At 41.3% G+C, this 16,222-nt stretch overlaps 1 protein-coding gene across 7 annotated transcripts in view; it reads left to right on the plus strand.

Annotated features, from left to right (window-relative positions):
- The window catches only part of ankhd1 (ankyrin repeat and KH domain containing 1), a 253,244-nt gene extending 243,974 nt beyond the window's left edge, over window positions 1-9,270 (plus strand). For all 7 annotated transcript variants that reach the window (XM_072512258.1, XM_072512260.1, XM_072512259.1 and 4 more), the window contains 2 exons: window positions 3,259-3,426; window positions 8,745-9,270. In XM_072512258.1, the coding sequence (XP_072368359.1) occupies window positions 3,259-3,426; window positions 8,745-8,804 (228 nt within the window). In that variant the 3' untranslated portion in view covers window positions 8,805-9,270. The remainder of the gene's footprint in view (window positions 1-3,258; window positions 3,427-8,744) is intronic.
- The last annotated feature ends 6,952 nt before the right edge of the window (window positions 9,271-16,222 follow it).

Genomic DNA, 16,222 nt, shown 5'->3' on the forward strand with positions numbered 1-16,222 from the left:
CTTGACATTCAATGCATTTCTTTGCTGAGTAACCCATCATCAGTATACTGGGAGTCGGTGTTGACTGGAAACTGAACTGGATCTGCCATATGCATTCTATGGCAACTACGACTGAACAGGGACTGGGAATTTGGCATATCTCACCTCCCAATTCCAATTCATCACCTGTAAAGCTGAAGTCAGAATGTGTTTGAATGCTTGTCAATTACTTGGATGGGTGTACCTGCAAAATCACCTTTAAACTGAATAACATCCAAATCAAAGTAGCCCATTTGATTGGCACTTGATCCAGTAGAATAAACGTCCACCTCCTCCACCAATGGCCTGTGGCTGCAGTGTGTACCACCTGCAACAACTTGACAGCTATTCTTGGGCAGCATCTCCCAAAAGCAACGTCTACCACGTCAAAGAACAGCAGGAACATGGGAACACCATCACCTTTTAGGATCCCTTCTAAGTCGCTCATCATCCTCATGTGCGCAGAGATTGGCACTCCTTTGTCATTGTTGGATCAGAATTCTATTTAATATGGTTGTGCCAGTTGTGTTACTGGTAGACAGTCAGTGTTGAGGAAGAAAGCCTATGCCTTGCCTTCTATGGATAATTAGGGCCTGCCAGCATACCCATGCCTCAGAAGTGAATAAAAAGAAATAAATGTTTTTGGCAAACTGCCTTCCATCAGAGCTCCTTGTTCACAGATGCTGACTGACGTACGTGTTTCAAAAAATCTGATTTCTCTCTCCCCCACCCCCCAACTGCAGAATTTTAAAGTTTTGAATTGCTGTCATGTAGTTCAGTGTAAGTTTCCATTGCAAAAATGCAAATATTGAAATTTCGGAAAGATTCTCAGTCTGAGCTCAGTTAGGTCGGTTAGTTCAGTTGGCTGGACAGCTGGTTTGTGATGCATTCAAGGCCAACAGCACGGGTTCAATTACCCTACTGGCCGAGGTATAGTGATCCTCGGGTTAAAACGCCACGAGTCAGCTCTCCCCCTCAAAGGGGAAAGCAGCCTATGGTCATCTAGTGACTTTACTTTTACTTTATTTAAGAACATAAGCACTAAGAGCAGGAGTAGGCCATCTGGTCCCTCGAGCCTGCTCCACCTTTCAATGAGATCATGGCTCTTTTTTGGACTCAGCTCCACTTTCCAGCCCGAACACCATAACCCTTAATCCCTTTATTCTTCAAAAAACTATCTATCTTTATCTTAAAAACATTTAATGAAGGAGCCTCAACTACTTCACTGGGCAAGGAATTTCATTGATTCACAACCCTTTGGGTGAAGATGTTCCTCCTAAGCTCAGTCCTAAATCTACTTCCCCTTATTTTGAGGCTATGCCCCGTAGTTCTGCTTTCACCGACCAGTGGAAACAACCTGCCCGCTTCTATCCTATCTATTCCCTTCATAATTTTATACGTTTCTATAAGATCCCCCCCCCCCGCATCCTTCTAAATTCCAATGAGTACAGTCCCAGTCTACTCAACCTCTCCTCGTAATCCAACCCCTTCAGTTCTGGGATTAACCTAGTGAATCCCCTGCACCCCCTCCAGCGCCATGACGTCCTTTCTCAGGTAAGGAGACCAAAACTGACACAATACTCCAGGTGCGGCCTCACTGACACCTTATACAATTTCAGCATAACCTCCCTAGTCTTAAACTCCATCCCTCTAGCAATGAAGGACAAAACTCCATTTGCCTTCTTAATCACCTGTTGCACCTGTAAACCAACTTTTTGCGACTCATGCACTAGCACACCGGCATGTTTTAATATTTTAATATTTGAACTGTAACATTCAAGTTTGTGCTTAAAGCAATAGATTACCATCTGATAACTCTGCAAGAATGACAGTAGTCCAATCTAAGCATCCCAAGGCACCTGGGATTCTAGAGTAATTGTTGCAGAACTTGCCTTCCTTCCATTTTGGCTCCAAACATGTTTGGATATTATTTGATCACTTCATAGTCAGGAGGTCTGGATAGAGTGGATGTGGAGAGGATGTTTCCACTAGTAGGAAAAACTGGAACTAGAGGGCACAACCTCAGACTGAAGGGACGATCTTTAAAACAGAGATGATGTGGAATTTCTTTAGCCAGAGGGTGGTGAATCTGTGGAGCTCTTTGCTGCAGAAGGCCTGTGGAGGCCAAATCACTAGGTGTCTTTTAGACAGAGATAGATAGGTTCTTGATTAATAAGGGGATCAGGGGTTATGGGGATAAGGCAAGAGAATGGGGATGAGAAAAATATCAGCCATGATTGAATGGCGGAGCAGACTCGATGAGCCGAGTGGCCTAATTCTGTTCCTATGTCTTCTGGTCTTGACACGGAACATGCAAAGACAAATGTTCAGTGCCGATTATGTCTATTACCTATATTAGATGGGGTGGCTGGATCTAATGCAGTAGATGCAGCCTGTCTTTTGATTCATCCATAAGCTTCAACTCTGAACAGCATGGTTGACCCTATTTTTTCAAAAGAAATTAATAAGTCATCAGTAAGATTTTTTTCTCCCTTATTTTGAAAGCTCGCCCTCATTTGTGCTTGGAATCCCTGAACATTTTAACTTGAATTATTAGCTTCCTGCTTCCTCTAATCCAATGGTTTAGTCGGGCACCACAGTTCAATATTTTGCTTAAAATAGGCTCGTTCATTTTGCTATGATTCCAATCTATGTATTTCATTTTTTATTTAATTTTTTTTAAAATTCCAATTAAGGGGCAATTTTAGCATGGCCAATCCACCTACCCTGCACATCTTTAGGTTGTGGGAGTGAGACCCACACACAGTGTGGAAACTCCTCACAGACAGTGACCTGGGTCTGTGATCGAACCTAGATCTTTGGCACCTTGAGGCAGCTATACTAACCACTGCCCCACCGTGCCGCCCCGTAATCCATGTATTTAATTGACAAAGTATGCAGCACACAAGATCAGTTTCTTGATATTCAATACTGACATTCTGTAGAGAAAAAAATGCAATAAATTTACTTGGGCTGTTAAGAATTTGATTTGTCTACAATTAGTAACTGCTAAGTATCAGGTGATTATCTGAGCAATGGTTTGGTTATGATGTATCGGTAAAATAAAAGCTCCATCTCGACATATCCAATTTCTGTGTACAAATCAGTAAACTGTTGCCTAAATGTGAAAACTATCATTGGAATGCTGCCCTTGAAATAATTAATCTTAATGTCTGTCGTAAAATCAGAAAATCAACTTGCTGTTTCTTGAAACCTGAAATTATTTTATTTCCATTTTAGCAGGGCTTGCCACTTTCCATGTATGGAAATGCAATGATTCCTCCACATCCACAGATGGCCGATGGTCCAGGGGCTCCTCTTTTTAACGGACTTCATGCTACAGACCCTGCCTGGAATCCTATGATAAAGGTTGTTGCAAACTCCTCTGACAATGCTGATCCCCAACAGGTGAGAATAAAAATGAACTTTGAACTGTCTTAACACGGGGATATAGACCTCTTTCATGTTCATAACTGGATTACACAAGTAAAATTGCTTTAAAAGTGTTTTACCAACATTGTATCTTGGCTTTCTGCTCTTGAGGTACTTTAGTTGTCACTGCTGTGCAGCTGTATGCTTGCCATCCACATCCTCCAATCTGACTTTTCCCAATTAACAGCACCAAGACAAAATTATGAATGGTATCCTACATGGTGGAATCTGGAGTTTGCTGTCCCTTCGCCTTGTTCTTGCCCACTCTGTTGCCTTGTCACTGACCATTCAATTTTCCTTATCATCCATGAGTTCACTGCACATTTGTGATTCCAATCAGATCCTACATCCCAAATGTTTTTCCTCTTGTGTCACACAGTCCCCTCTGTTGTATGAGTTACATCCTTGAATCTCACCTTTATAACTACATGCTTTTGTTACGATCCTTGGTGTTACCACTGGACAGGAAGATTCCAGAATGGAACCCTGGCTCAAAAGGTTGGAATGTTTACATTTTCTTTTTGAAAACATGGAGGAACAGAGACACAGGACCACTAATTAGTTTTTTAAATGATATTTATTAAGGTTTTACATTTTAAAGAATAATGCAACAAAATAATATATTGCCATAAGCAAGGATCAAGAAAAAAAAAGGCTCAGCATATGAGTACAGAGAGAGATAGGAAAAAACATAGCTGGCTCAATACAATCAACAAACATAAGTAGGTTCCCAGACAGCCTCACCAGAAACCGAGGGAGAAACGGGTTAAGGCCACGAAGGCCATGGTAAGATGATGAACACCATCGCACGCCGTGTCAGCCCATAATTACTACGAGAAATCAGAGTAAACTTTCCACGCGTGTTCAGGTGCGCACCAACATACATCTTCCAGCACCGCGAAAGGCACCAATGACCCATCAAAGCCTCCTCTTCTCTGATACCAGACACATCTGTACCCACAGAGGATCAAAGCACGGATTCTTAATACCCACCCTTACAAAAGCAAATAAAAAGACGGAAATCCCAGTGGATTTACATACGTACCACGCAACTCAACCTATAATCAAACTAAGGCCCAGTGCAGAGCCAACATCATTCCATATTATATAGAGAGGGCCAGCAGAAACATGTTCGGATATCTTACCAAGCACAGAGTTTGGTTTATCCCCAGGCCCCCATGCACCAAAGAAGTAAAACCTAACCGCCCAGGATTCCCCCAACAAATACCCTCAAAAAGGGACACCCTTAGCCCCCAAAGGCAACAGGATACTAGACATGGCGCTGGACCTTGCCTTGCCCAGCACATCCTGAGACCCAGGAAACTATACCCGACAGCCTCCTATGCACCCCAAAACCTGTCCCACCAGCCGAACCCATAAATCTCCAACCCCACCCATAACAATGCAGAGTCTAAAAGGATGATCACTCCAGCCCCAGCTGGGAATGTAGAACCATGACCCAAGAAGAAGAACCGTCAACACCCAACAATTGGGCATGCTGGGGAGTGCTGATTTCACCTGCCTGGTACAACCAGGGAAACCGCCCCCCCCAGACCAACAGATCAGACCAGGATTAGAAACAGCACCCTGCTGATTCGGATGAAGAGAGAAAGAAAGAAGCCCCCCATGGCATATTCCCCCAAAATGACTCCGAACAATTGCCATCGCAGAAAGGATACCAAAAGCCATCTCCCTCCTCAGCAACCTGGTCACAATTAACCAGTCTCGCCTCAGCATGCACCAGTGTTAAATCACCAAAAGAGGCCCACAGAGAGCACTCAAGGAAAGCTTTCAGAAGGGACCCAGTCCTCCACAGGATACAAAATCTGCTCAGGCCACGAAAGGATAAAGGCAGGGATTATTAAATTCAAATATTCCAAAATTAAGGGAAAAATATATGAATTTTAAAAAACCGACGTGAAGTGGCTGTAACTGGGGGGGTATCCTCAGTCTCGGGTGAGGACGGAACTAACCCTATCAACCCAAACCAACCACCCTTCATCCCACTCCAGCTCTGCTCATCCTTCTTATAAATAAGATTGGGGGGGGGGGGGGGGTGATAAAAGCAGAACATTGCCTTACCACAGCCACCAGGATTATAAAGACATAATAACAAAAAAGGAGTAAAACTGCACAGATCACATTTCACATAATCGACTCAACATGATTTTGCTAAAACAGGATAATCGACAACACACGCCCTCACGCTCACATCTTGCACTCCCTTTCAGGAGAAAAGACAGCAGTAAATATTAAATAATCGAGCAACATAATCACAAAGGAGTAGCATCCATGATTATAGAAGAATTTCAGGATTAAGATACCATGTATATTACACAAGAAGATGAAGGATAAGCCTGGATCAGTGAGCACTCTTCAGGATCTCTCAAAGATTCGACTGATCGAAGCATGAGGCAACATCACTTCCATCAGGTGGTCCACCGCCCTAGCCCCGGCAGTGAGGGGGACATCTTGACCAGCTCCAACCCCTCAAACTCAAAACGAGAATTGGATGATACAGAGCCAACAATTGGTGACCCTTTGCCTCAAAGGACAGATTTGTAGTGTTCCATTGAATCTAACGCACCGAGCCTCCAAGCCCAGATTACTAAAACATGGCAGCCAATTTTCGAACTCAGTCAGGACGCCCACTAATTAATTTTAACAAGCAAAAAAACATTTATTAAACGTGAAAATTTGGGTTATAATGCAACACCTTTACTTCACCCGTAGCTTCGCACATGTATACAGTTTTCAAAGATAACACCCCATTCTGAAACAAAATGCCACTGAACCGATCTTCTGTGGATTTCTTCTCAAATACTCCCTAGATGATTGTCACATGTGTTTCCAAACTCCACTCGCAACAAGACATGCTTTAAAATCTTATTTTAAACAATAATTTCCATATGATCAGCTGCTTTCATTAAGAATTCATTCCATGTTTTCCAACTATCCTGTCAAACAAAGCTTTGGCTCCACTTTTGACAAGGAATCCAGCACCATGTTTTCCACCTTTCCTTTATCTAAAATGCTTTTACACAAACTCTGAAACCAGTCACCAATCTCCACAATTATTTCAACACTCATTCCACAGTCTGTAATAAAATCTCACGCACCGTAAAATCACTTCAGATATCTTTCTGCCTTCTCACTAGCTAACTTCTTCTCAGTTCCATCTGTCTTTACTGAACAGTACTCTGTTCTAGTATCTGTTTCCCCTGTTCCTTTAGCCTCAGACTTCTTCGAAACATATCTTAATTTCTCCAGTTTCCTTAACTAACTGTTCTTTAAGTCTCCTGCATTTGTTTCTTAACCATTTTCTTCCAGCAAAGCTGAGAGAGATGACCGCTCTAGCCTTATATAACCAACTGCCATGAATTCAGCCAAAACTACATACCAAAAGCCTTCCTCCCCTAAAGGTGCCTCTTGTTACTAAGCAATGATTTTATGCTTTTTTCAGCATGTTTACTTTTCATGAGGTAAACCCTCTCAGCACAATAGAAGCTTAGATTGAGCTAACCAAACCCCCAGACATACAAAACATCTTTGTCTAGCATGTATTTAATTATAGGTTTACCCTTTTATTGCACAACAACACTAAATTAAACCTTATTTCTAATATTTCACAATGCAAATTAAGATCACTTAAAAATACATCTCTTTTCCTGACACTATCCCTCAACAGTTGCAAGTGCGGAGCCAACGTCCACATGTACACTATTCTATTATATCTCTTTGCACTTCGCCCAATATTCAAAAGTTGTTGACTTGCCTGGAAAATGTGTAGACTTCGGCAAGTTGAAATTTGCCTTGTGACTGAAGATTTATACTTTTACTCAAAAATCTTATTTGCACCATCTGCAGTGATGATGTATCCATTGGGATCATCAATTGGGTATCCATTCTCACAATATATGTGCCATTTTATTGATCGTGGACCAGAATAAGTTTTATTTTGCCTTTATAACTGTATCATGACAACACGTGCGGCATGAACATTAATTGAATAGTAATATTGGGTTGTTTAAATGGTGTAGGTAAGAACAAAGCAAATGAAAGTTTTTTAAAAAACACAAGTAATTTTGATCTGTGGCAGGAAAGGCAACAAAACGACTCAATAAAAGCTTCCGATTAAGCACACAAACATCCTTTCTATTGCTGGAATTACTTATGTATTTTCTCTTCCAGGAGTTTTCAAATCTTAATGTTGGAATGTGGTTAGGTGGATCGTGTTTCATCATATTTAAAGATTTAAAAACACAGGTTTAAAGTGATTTGCAAAAGAAACAAATGTGATGTGAGGAAAAAGAAATTTCACACGAGGTTAGGGTTGTAATGCACTGCTGGGAAGTGTGGTGGAGGCAGATTCAATTGAGGTATTCAAGAGAACATTAGATGATAGAATCAACGTGCAGGGCTATAGGGAAAGACAGGGGAATGACACTAAGTCACCGCGCTCATTTGGAGAGCCGGTGCAGACAGGTTGGGCCAAATGGCCGCCTCCTGTGCCATAACAGTTCTGTGATATAGAAAATGCTGGAAATATTCATGTCTGGCAACATCTATGAGCGAGAAACTGAGTTAATGTTTCAAGTAGATGACCTCTACATCAGGGATACTAAATGTTGGTTGGGTTACTGCTTTGGAAGAACTCCGTTCAGTTTGCAGTCATGACCCTGTGCTTCCAGTAATCTGTCATTTTAATTCTCCATCTCGCTCCCGCTGACCTTTCTGTTCTCTGCTTCCACACTATTCCATTGTAGCTCAAGGAACACACCTCATCTTTCATAGCCTTAACTCAACATTTGAGTTCAATAATTTCAGATCAAACTCTCTGCCCCCATTTCTAGGGTTTTTTTGTTTTGAATGGCAGCTGTTGGTAATGATTTCCCACTTACACATCCTCTGGATGCATCTTTTGTATGTTTTCTTGTCCAATTCCAACCCCCTTTTGCCTTGTGCCTCCTCCCTTAATCTCACCTGTTTTCCACCAAATTACCAACCTTTCCTTTTGTTTTCTTCCCCGCCCTGTTTTCCTGTCATTGATTTTGCTTTAAACCTGTTACATCTCTAAATTTTTCTAGTTTGATGAAAGGTCATCAACCTGAAATGTAACTTTGTTTCTCCCTCCACAGATGATGTCAGACCTGCATTTTCTGTTTTGATTTTAGATTTACAGTAACCGCAGTCATTTGCTTTTGTTTTGGCGTTCTATGATGTTTACTTGAAAGTTTCTCTAACAGGATTGCATATGTCATAATTAAACATTCAGTTTTAATGAAATTTTTCAGGTGTGGCCTGGAACCTGGGCGCCACATATTGGAAACGTGCATCTGAACCATGTCAACTAGAGGCCGCAAGCATGCCCACAAATTCCTGACATGTCTTTCTGAGATTGAAACTAGATTGATCTGGGAAGAAATTAACAGGACAAAACTTTTCTGATGTGCCTAACTGAAATTCTGTGTGGGCTGTTACGCATGAACTTAATTGATTTACCACTGTCTATGAACAAAGTGATCACCTGCATAGCAGGTTTGGTTCTCTGGTTAGTTTAGCCATTTTGACTTAAGACTTGGGACAAACTATTCTTGTGCTGCTGGCTAAACAGTACTGTAAACTGCTTGTATGCAGCCGAGGACTAGATAATTATGTGAATTAATCCAGATGTTTTAGAGTGGTAAATACATGTATAATTGTTTACATACTAAAAAGGGTTAAAACAAGAGTAAATTTCATGTCGTATAGTGGCTCTACTTTATGTAGCCTGTATTAATGTGAAATATTTACCTTAATATTCAATAAAAATGAACAGTACCTCATTTTTAGCGTCTTTATTCCTGGTGGTTAATTATTTGTGTTCATCAAATTATAACCTGTATTTCAGGATGCAAGTTCTAAATACAGCTTGATTTTTTAAAATCATATGTTTCTGCATTTTTACAAAAGGAGTGACGTTCAAAACATTCTCTGGTTGATTATTTTGTTTAGCTGTGTAGTACTTTGGTTTAATTCCGTGTGTGTGCATGGTATTTGCTGTTAGGTCTGTGTCACACTTTGGCAATTCAGAAGATTTTATCCAACTATTTTAGCGTATGGCCTGCGGACTTAAGATTTTGTTTTGGCTTCTTTTACTTTTTCATAATATATCAGAATATGATTATTTTGGGGGGGAAATGGCAGTTTCTGTGATGGCAAGACTAGCATTAATCATTAGAGCAGACAGATCAGCTAATTTCCCATTCACGTTTTACATGGAAGAAAGATTATCGAGCTGGATTATACGTCATGATACAGTATCATGAGCGAGGTAAACTAATCACTGGGAAATCTTAAGATTTGCCTTTTTTATTTTTGAAAAAGCTATATTCTGGAACTGTGCTACAATGTTTCATCCACTTGCACCTGGAAGCAGCCGGTTTCAAGCAATTCTAACTTGTATTCTGTTGATGCCAAGCCAGTTTTTCATCCAGTAGGTTTCAATTTTATTGACACATTTCAGTGGGTACATTTAAAAAAAATTTATATATGGCTTTGTACAAAATCCTGGTTAAGCAATTTAAATCTTCTTTAAGAATTCCTTTTCTTTCGTAGATGGTCAGAACCATGTCACCTATTTTGTGACCTGCAAGCTCCATCAAATGTTATAAGAAAACAATAAGATATTCTGTATTCAATTGCAAGGCTAGAATAGCAGATTTAGTCTTCTGTGAACTTGCAAGAGGAATTGTTACTGTTCGTCATTTGCATCAAGGAAAAAATTAAGCGACGTGCAACAGTTCAAAATCTGAATTGGCACCAGAATAAATTTTGGCTAAATGTGCACATTAGATTCAAGTATAAAGTGGGAGAATTGTTTTTTTTGGGGGGGTGGGGGGGGGGGGGGGCGAGGGTCTTTTTTTTTTTTCTTTTCTAGCCTTTGAGAATGAGAAGTATTACACTGGGTAATTTTTATGGACATTTTCAATACACTGAACCAAAATGTGAGGGAAATATTCACATATTTCCAATTTGAACACACCTAATATCCTCATTCTTGGATGACTGGAGTGAACACAATGGGAGGGTGAAATCCGAACCCTGAAAATCACATCGGCGTTGGCAGACATTGAGATCAACAAATCAATGTAAATGATATTGATTGCAACTGAAGCAGAGCATGATTTATATTTTTCACTTTAGTTTCATGGATCCTCTAGTAGAAGGAACAGCATGATATGTCTACTCCATAAGAGTTGGCGGGCCTTCCAATACAGTCTTGGGAGGTAAGTCAAATGAATTTGTTCGGACTGTTCTCATATTCTTTTGTCATTTGAAGCTCTAAAATTTGCAGAATGTAGCTTTAGTTTCTTTAGAAATTTACTATCAGTGTAAATGGTTTGAGCTTTGCACCAGCGCTGTATTGGTACAGTGAATTGAGTATCGGGTCTAATTGATGCTTTTCGTTTATCGAGATGAGACTCCTCTAGGGAATCTCACTCCACTGTATTATCAGACCAAACTCTGACTCCAGAATCAGACTGCGTTTATACTTCATGCTGTAAAAGAAAAGAACTTGTATTTATAGAATGCCTTTCAAGTCATAAAAACATGGAAAATAGGAGCAGGAGGAGACCATTAGGCCCTTCGAGCCTGCTTCGCCACGATCATGGCTGATCGTCCAACTCAATAGCCTAATCCTGATTTCTCCCCATAACCCTTGATCCCATTTGCCTCGTGTCATATCTAGCCACCTCTTGAAGATTTTATGATGTCACAAAGCACTTCTTAACCAATGATGTATGCTTCTAAAACCTGGTCACTTTTAGGAAATAAGGCAGTCAATTTGCACACAGAAAGGTAAAGAATGATGAAATAAGTACTGTAATTAACTATTTTTAGATATCATTTGAAGGATAATTGTAGGCCAGGACACCAAAGAATTCTTCTGTTCTTCTAATAGTGCTTTGGGATCTTTTGGTTCTACCTAAGTGCTTAGTTGTTTAACATCCCATGGCACCTTTGTTAATGCAGCACTGCCTCAGCGGTGAAATATGTGCAGAAATCTCTAAAACAGGGCTTGAATCCCTGTCCACTGAAATAAGGCTGACTGCTGTAGCAGAGTGAAAAAAGTAATGTAACAAATACAGTGTTCTATAAAATGATTGGGACTGTCCCTAATTCAAGTTAAAATGGAGGAATGAAGAAGGTATGCAATCTGCTTCTACCTGACAAAAGCTTGGGTGACTTGGTTACCATAGGGGCAGGGGTGGCCATGATAGAGACTTACTTAGCGAGGTGCAAAATATTCACACCTGGAATCAAAGGCAGGAACAACTGCAGTAACTGGACCGACCTTCTGTCTCCCAAGTTTTTAGATAAAGAAATATTTTGTAGAGATAAAAGTGGTGGTGGTCAGAGCAGAAAAATCTCAGTGAGTCACCAGGCAGCATACTCGAAGGAGAAGGATCTTTGGTTGAAGAGACACATTTGTGTGGTAATCTAAAGCACAGAGGGCTAAACAGCTGGCTTGTAATGCATAACAATGCCAGCTGCGCGGGTTCGATTCCCGTATCAGCCTCCCCAAACAGGCGCCGGAATGTGGCGACGAGGGGCTTTTCACAGTAACTTCATTGAAGCCTACTTGTGACAAGCGATTATTATTATTATTATTATTATTATTATTATTATTATTAATAAAGACGGGAAGATTTATCCTGATGAATCTGGGAGGAGAAGTCGTCAAGTGGCTCTTATTGCTGGTAGTGATTGCGAAAACTGAAGAAAATGACGTTCAACAGTAATTTGAGATTATGACTCTACAAAACTGGGAGATGTATACCCATTGGAAGCTGGGAGTGACTAGTCTGCTCCCTATAAAGCTGAATCCTGTGGAGAGCGTGTTGTAATGTATATGTATGCAGCATGGGGTTATTGGTCAGATTAAAACAATAATCAGGGTTATCTTTTCTGTTGTTTATGGAGTATTAGTTACCTACGGTATTGTTAAGTCGATGTTGCTTTGAGTTTGTTACAGTAAAAGTCTTGAGGAATCACACCAGTTTTAAATTGGTCATTGGGAGAAGGAGCAGCACCAGGCATACCCAATTACAACACCGTCATCGGTTCTACAATGTAGAGAATTGCAGCACAGCTGTGCAGAACAAATCCAACCCAGATAGTTACCACCTCATCAGCAGCAAAATGGTGGAAGGTCTCGTTGACGGTGCTACCAGCAATAAACTGTTTGCTGACGCTCAGTTTGAGTTCTGCAGACCTGCTCAGCTTCTGACCTTATTAAAGCCTTGGATCAAACATGGACAAAAGAGCTGAATTTCAGAGATGAGATGTGAATGACTGTCTTTGACATAAGACCATAACATAAGGCAGCAACAAGGAGCCCCAGTAAAACTGAAATCAATGGGAGTCATGGGAAGATGGTAAGCTCTACTGGTTGAAGTCATACCTAGCACAAATGAAGATGATTATGGTTGTTGGAGAGCAATCATCTCAACTCCACGACATTGCTGTCGGAGTTCCTCAGGATAGTATCTGAGGCCCAACAATCTTTAGTTGCTTCACGAATTACCTTCCCTCCAGTATGGTCAAGTGGGTATGTTCGCTGATGATTGCAGCATGTTCAATATCATTTGTGATGACTCAGATGCTGAAGCAGTCCATGTCCATATACAGCAAGACCAGGACAATATTCAAGTTTGGGGTGATGCCATACAAGTGCCAGGCAATGACCATATCCCACAAGAGAGGTTCTAATTATTTCCCCTCGACAATAAAGGCATTACCATCACGGAGTCCCTCATTATCCTGCAGATTATCATTGACCAGAAATTGAATTGGACTCGCCATATAAATACTGTGGCAACAAGAGCAGGTCAAAGGCTTGCAATTCTGCAGAGAGTAACTCACTTCCTGGCTTCACAAAGCCAGTCCACCATCTGTAAGTCTCAGACCGAATGTACGTGGCCATAATCCATACGTTTTCTACAGCAAGAGGCGTGTTTTTACTTGACCTCCGAGTGTGTATTCCAATTATATAATTCAGCAGTAGCTTTCATGAGTTTAAAATACCAAAAATATTTATTTTCACACTAGCATGCAAGCACGAACAGAAAGATTGGATGCAGATTAAGATTGTGCAAATTATTTTTAAAATGTAGAGTACCCAATTCTTTTTTTCCAATTAAGAGGCAATTTAGCAGGGCCAAACCACCTACCCTGTACATCTTTGGGTTTGTGGGGGTGAGACCCACGCAGACATGGGGGAATGTGTAGATTGTGCAATTTTACAGGTTACGGTTACCTCGGTCTCTGATTTATGATTTCTGGTCACTCACTTGGCAGTGAGGGCATTGTGGTGAAGGGTTCAGAGCAGGCTGAAGTTTTTTTTTTTTTTTTTTTTTGTAGTCTATTATCTGAGAGGTTTGTTCTTTGATGAACACTTAACCTAGGTTAAGTACTCTGGCTACTTGATGACTCAGGTAATTTCAGAGTGGTTCCCAGCCTGGCTAATGACTGAATGTTCAGATGATTTGCTGGGTCTTGGGGTGATAAGGGTACAGTCCCTGAAACCAGCTTTGACCGCATGACTGCTGGGTTAACATTTGTGGCCCATCCAGTCTAGTTTGGATGGAGGAACCATCATAATACAATGGTATAATTGGCCATTGAATTTCAATCTTCCCTTTTGTCCAATATTAAACATAGATGCAGGAGTCTGACAACTCCCATCGTCTTTAGATGTTGGCCCATCCTTAAATGACATGTGGATTCCACAAATAGCTGTCAGATATTCTCACCTATGCCCATATTTAATTAGATATTTGCTGGAGACTTGATGCTGTTTATTGTCCAAATGCTAGAAATCACATGATCTGCGGCAGCTTGTTTGTATCCAATTTTAATAGGTGTTGATTGAAAGTTAATGATATGACATGCCTTTACAGGAAATAAACAAGGCACAAATCAGGAGTGTGATGGAATACTCTCCATTTGCCAGGATAAGGACAGCTTCAACAACACTTAAAGCTCAACGCCATCCTGGACACAGCATCCTGCTTCATTGCCATCCCATCCTCCACCATTAAACAATCACTTCCTCCACCATTGACAGAGTGGCAGTAGTGTGTACATATTCCAGATGTACTACAGCAACTCATCAAAGCTTTTTCAGTACCTTCCAAACCTGTAATCTCTAGCACTTGGGAGGACAAGGGCAGCAGATGCATGGGAACACCACCACCAGCTACAAGTTCCTCTCCAAGGCACATTCCATTCTGATTTGGAACTAACTATATCCCTATTCTTTCACCATTGCTGGGTCAAAATTCTACAACTCTCTTCCTAACAGCAGTGTGGGTAGACAGTTGTCAGCACAAATAGCTTCTCAAGGGAAATTGGGGATGGGTAACATCCCTAATAATAAAAAAGGGAATTCTCACTTTTTAAGTAATTGGTCTCTACAATGATTGTGACGGTAGCCTGAATCTGGAGGCCAAGTCCGACCTTGGAGGAGGTAGTCTTATTCACTTAGAAACATAGAAAATAGGAGTAGGAGGAGGCCATTCAGCTCTTCAAGACTGCTCTGCCATTCATAACAATCATGGCTGACCATCCAACTCAACCTGATCCTGGCTCTTCCCCGCCCTCCCCACCTCCCATATCCTTTGATCTCCTTCACCCCAAGTACTATATCTTAACTGTCTAGGTTTACACCTGGACACATAATTTGCATTGGACAAGTTTAGCTTTGATAAGAAGCTGAAGCTGCTTGCTGCAAATGCTATAATTGGTGAGGTTAGCACTGTTGCCTTACGGCGCCAAGGACCCGGGTTCGATCCCGGCTCCGGGTCACTGTCCTTGTGGAGTTTGCACATTCTACCCGTGTCTGCACAACCGAAAGATGTGCAGGGTAGGTGTATTCGCCATGCTAAATTGCCCCTTAATTGGAAAATAAATGAATTGCGTACTTTAAATTGATTAAAAAACAAAGAGAATAAATAGTGATTGGTAGCGAGTGAAGAAAAACCTATGGCTTGCGTTACAAGAGCGTGGGGTTGTAGTGGGGGTTTCTGCCCATTTATCCAGGTCTCATTGTCCTGTGCTTTCCTGTTCAGTTGCTTGTAAGAAGCCCCTCCACAACCCCTACCTGGTAGGAATGAAACCATGATCAAGAAGGGATTTCGATCATGCTTCCTTCTGCATTTGAGAGTGTTGATTTCTGTGGATTTCATTTATCTGGGGGGGGGGGGGCTAGTTTCAGCAGAGGTTTTTTAGCCTCTTGCCCTTTGGTATTGGAAGCACTTCGCTGGTTAGTTCTCTTTGAAGGGACCTCCGTAACTAACATCGGGACTTAGAGGTGATGGCTGCAACCAGTCGAGGGTGAAAGACTGCGAAGGAGGTACATCCATTGACCGTGTCTCTTCCTTAAACTAATCCTCCTCAATTCTTGTGGATTTCAAGCTGCTATGTATTCTGTCTGCAGGACTTCCCCAGCCCTGGATACTTTGATGTGACCTTCACGAATGCTGCTGGCTGCATCAAGTTCCTGAAAGTATTCGAAGAGTGAAGAGATCTGTCACACCTCGGAATCTTCAAAGCAGAGCCCCTCTTTACTCTGCCGTCTCAACAGTGTGGTGACAGTACACCTCTACAACCCCCATGTACCAGCTGTAGATCTGCTCGCCCGCCTGGCCTGGTACATCAACAAGGTTGGTAACTGCTCTGAGATCAAGGATGCCAAGTCAAGGTGACACTTAAGACCAGTGGTAAG

Source organism: Scyliorhinus torazame, chromosome 7 (genome assembly GCF_047496885.1).
Source record: "Scyliorhinus torazame isolate Kashiwa2021f chromosome 7, sScyTor2.1, whole genome shotgun sequence".
Classification (NCBI taxonomy): Eukaryota; Metazoa; Chordata; class Chondrichthyes; order Carcharhiniformes; family Scyliorhinidae; genus Scyliorhinus; species Scyliorhinus torazame.